Below are 3,954 nucleotides of genomic sequence, written 5' to 3'. Positions count from 1 at the left end.
ATTTTTATATAATAAATTATTATTCTTTATTGTTATTATTATTATTATGTAGTATAAGAAAGTATTATATATATATATATATATTCTTTATAAAAGTTTCTAAATTATAAATTTTAGTTGTTGTTTATTTTTGTTACTAGATGGTTGGAATAGGATGATTAATTCATATAAAAAATTAGATTATGGAAAATGGGAATTACATTTACCTCCTAATCCTGATGGTAGTTGTCCAATAAAGCATCTTTCAGAAATTAAAATAATTGTAAAAGATCAAAATAATGAATTATTGGAAAGATTAAGTCCTTGGGCTACATATGTCACACAAGATAAATCTGAAAGTGCTACATATAAACAACGTATATGGTATCCATTACCTGAAAATGTATATATATATAAATATGTATAATTATTTCATATAATTATAAATAAATACAAATATTACTTTTTTTCAATTTAATTTTATATATAAATATTAAGATTTATGTTATAAATATATTATATATATTTTCATTCAGGTTTATAAATTTAAATATTCCAAACAGAAGAAACCAAAAAGTCTTAGAATTTATGAATGTCATGTTGGTATTGCAACTCAGGAATTAAAAATTGGTACATACCTAGAATTTGCTAAAAATATAATACCTCGTATTATAAAACAAGGCTATAATGCTATACAATTAATGGCTATTATGGAACATGCTTATTATGCTAGTTTTGGATATCAGGTGCGTACTTATAATGAATAAATTTAAAAAATCTATTAATAAAATTAATATACTTGAGTATTAAATTTTATAATATATTTAATTAAATTTAATAAGGTAACTTCATTTTATGCTGCTTCATCTCGTTATGGTACACCAGAAGAGTTAAAACAATTGATAGATACAGCGCACCAATATGGTTTATATGTTTTATTAGATGTGGTACATTCACATGCATCAAAGAATACTTTAGATGGTTTAAATATGTTTGATGGTACTGATGGTTGTTTTTTCCATTCTGGCAATCGTGGTCATCATCCACTATGGGATAGTAGACTTTTTAATTATGGAGAATATGAAGTATTACGATTTTTACTTTCCAATTTGCGTTGGTACATTGAGGAATATAATTTTGATGGATTTAGGTATTTATTTGATGAATATTATTTGTAATATATGATATTTATATTTTTTAATTATTATATGTATATTATTTATCTGTCTCTCTTTTTCTCTTTTCTATTATTACTCATTTAATTTTTTTCTATATATATATATATATATACTATAAGTAATATATTCTTCTATAGATTTGATGGAGTTACATCAATGTTGTACCATTCAAGAGGATTTGGACAAGGTTTTACTGGTCATTATGAAGAATATTATGGACTTAATGTTGATGTTGAAGGTGTAGTTTATTTAATGCTTGCAAACTATATTTTGCATTATTTATATCCAAATATGATTACCATAGCAGAGGATGTTAGTGGAATGCCTGGAATTTGCAGGTATGAAACATAAAAATTACAAAATTACAAAATTTAGATTTTTAAAAATTTATTTCACATAATAATAATTATTTTATATTTAATGGAATATTGCACACAACTCGCACATACACGAAATATACATAAACAATATGTGCATATATATATTTTTATTTAATATAAAATAACTATTATTATATAATATTTATATAAAATTATATATATATAAATATATAAATTATATAATATTATATAATATTAATATATAATAATATTATATATTATTATATAATTAATTATTTTGTTTTTTTTAAAATTATATATTATGTGTATATTATATTTACATTATATTTTGCTTTTTATATATATTATATATTTATAATATTAAAGGCCAATTACTGAAGGTGGTTTAGGTTTTGATTATCGATTAGCCATGGCTATTCCTGATAAATGGATTAAACTTTTAAAAGAAATAAAAGATGAAGATTGGAATGTTGGAGATATTTGTTGGACATTAACTAATCGAAGATGGATGGAGAAAACAGTAGCTTATTCAGAATCTCATGACCAAGCTCTTGTAGGTGATAAAACAATTGCATTTTGGCTTATGGATAAAGAAATGTATTTTCATATGAGTACACTAAGTTCACCTAATGTAATTATAAATCGTGGCATTGCTCTTCATAATCTGATTACATTAATCACACATGCATTAGGAGGTGAAGCTTATTTAAATTTTATGGGTTAGTTTTATTTATAAAACTACATAGAAATGTTCAATAAAAATTAATATCTGCTTGGTTAAATTCATATAATTCATTTTTGTTGTCAATGCTTCAAGTTTTAGTGCCTTGTTTCATATATAAGAAAATAAATTTAAGATCTCTTTTTAAAGAAATGCCACAAAAAAAAATAATAATCATACAATATAAAAAATTCCGTTTTTGTAATTTTTTTTTTAATGAAAATAATGAAATATGAATTTCATGAAATTATTGATTTAATTTTTTCCAATTAAAATGAATCAAATGTAAATTTGATTCATTTTATTCATAATCAAGTTATATAGATAATAATTATCAATAATATTATTCACTAATTAATAAAAATGTTGATTTATTTATTTTAATTGTAAGAATTTCAACAATTTGATGATATCATTTAAAAAAAAAATTACAGAAAAAAAATTTCTTTTATCAAATAAATTATTAATTCCTCCAGTTCTTCTAATTCTTCAAAGAAGAAATAAATTCTGCTTGTAAAAATTTAATTATTAGAATCGAACTTAATTGATTTTAACTGAGCACTACTATACATTTTATTATTGAAATTTTTAATAATTTTATTATAAATTTAAAAAAAATATATGAAGGTAATGAATTTGGTCATCCTGAATGGTTGGATTTTCCACGAGCTGGTAATGCAGATAGTTATCATTATGCTAGAAGACAATGGAATTTAGTAGATGATGAATTACTTAAGTATAAATTTATGAATAATTGGGATCAGGCTGTAAATACTCTTGAAGCAAAATATGGATGGCTACATGCTGAACCTGTAAAATAAATAATCTACTTTAATCAAAAATATTTATATATATTATAATTTCACTACATATTTATGATATCATTAATAAAAATATGTGTTTTTAGGGATATATAAGTTTGAAACATGAAGAGGATAAAATAATTGTTTTTGATCGTGCAGAACTTATATTTGTTTTTAATTTTCATCCAATCAAATCATTTCCTGATTATACTATTGGTATAAAAACTGCAGGAACTTATAAAATTCTTTTGTGTAGTGATGATAAAAATTTTGGTGGAGAAAACCGTGTTAATACTAATATACAACATTTTACCAAACCAGAATCTTTTTCTGATTATTCAAATAGTATGATGATTTATATTCCTTGTCGCACAGCTATTATTTATATTCGAGAGGTAATGTATTATGTCATATATTAATATTTAAGGATCTAAAAAAAACGATTATGATATCAGTGACGATTTTTAAAATAGTTTTAAAAAATTGAAAAAAATTATAACAAATCAAAATAATTGTAAAAAAAAGTCCTGATTTAGATTAGTTTTGGTTTTAATTTTAGAACCGATATATCGCTTGTATATCGATTTTGCATTAGGTAATCAAATATAATTAATTAATTCTTGATACTATAATTGATATATTAATTATTATTGTGAATAATCATATGTTTATGAAGTACTTTACATATTCTATATTCTTTTTATATAATTTATAATTTATTATAATTTATTTAAACATAATTAATTTTCCTATTGTATTCTATTATATTCGTATTTATTAATTTTATAATAATTATATTTTTTTAATTATATAATTATATATTATTATATAATTATTAATTATATAATAATTATATTTTTTTAATAAATATAATAAAAAATTAATTAGCATTTTCTAAAATATGTTTCAGAATGAATAAGAATTTCATTTCA

At 21.0% G+C, this 3,954-nt stretch overlaps 1 protein-coding gene across 2 annotated transcripts in view; it reads left to right on the top strand.

Moving 5' to 3' along the window:
• LOC102677609 (1,4-alpha-glucan-branching enzyme) overlaps window positions 1-3,954 on the top strand; it is a 15,919-nt gene that overhangs the window by 9,816 nt on the left and 2,149 nt on the right. The window contains exons 3-9 of one of the 2 annotated variants that reach the window (XM_006612729.2): window positions 141-382; window positions 516-725; window positions 822-1,129; window positions 1,295-1,495; window positions 1,865-2,193; window positions 2,847-3,031; window positions 3,127-3,417. In XM_006612729.2, the coding sequence (XP_006612792.1) occupies window positions 141-382; window positions 516-725; window positions 822-1,129; window positions 1,295-1,495; window positions 1,865-2,193; window positions 2,847-3,031; window positions 3,127-3,417 (1,766 nt within the window). Of the gene's footprint in view, window positions 1-140; window positions 383-515; window positions 726-821; window positions 1,130-1,294; window positions 1,496-1,864; window positions 2,218-2,846; window positions 3,032-3,126; window positions 3,418-3,954 lie in introns of both variants that reach the window. The other variant, XM_006612728.2, reaches the window with a different exon arrangement.

The sequence above is a fragment of the Apis dorsata genome, unplaced genomic scaffold, assembly GCF_000469605.1.
Source record: "Apis dorsata unplaced genomic scaffold, Apis dorsata 1.3 scaffold_119, whole genome shotgun sequence".
NCBI lineage: Eukaryota > Metazoa > Arthropoda > Insecta > Hymenoptera > Apidae > Apis > Apis dorsata.
The sequence above is the reverse complement of the archived record's forward strand: the minus strand, read 5'-3'. Positions and strand labels throughout refer to the sequence as shown.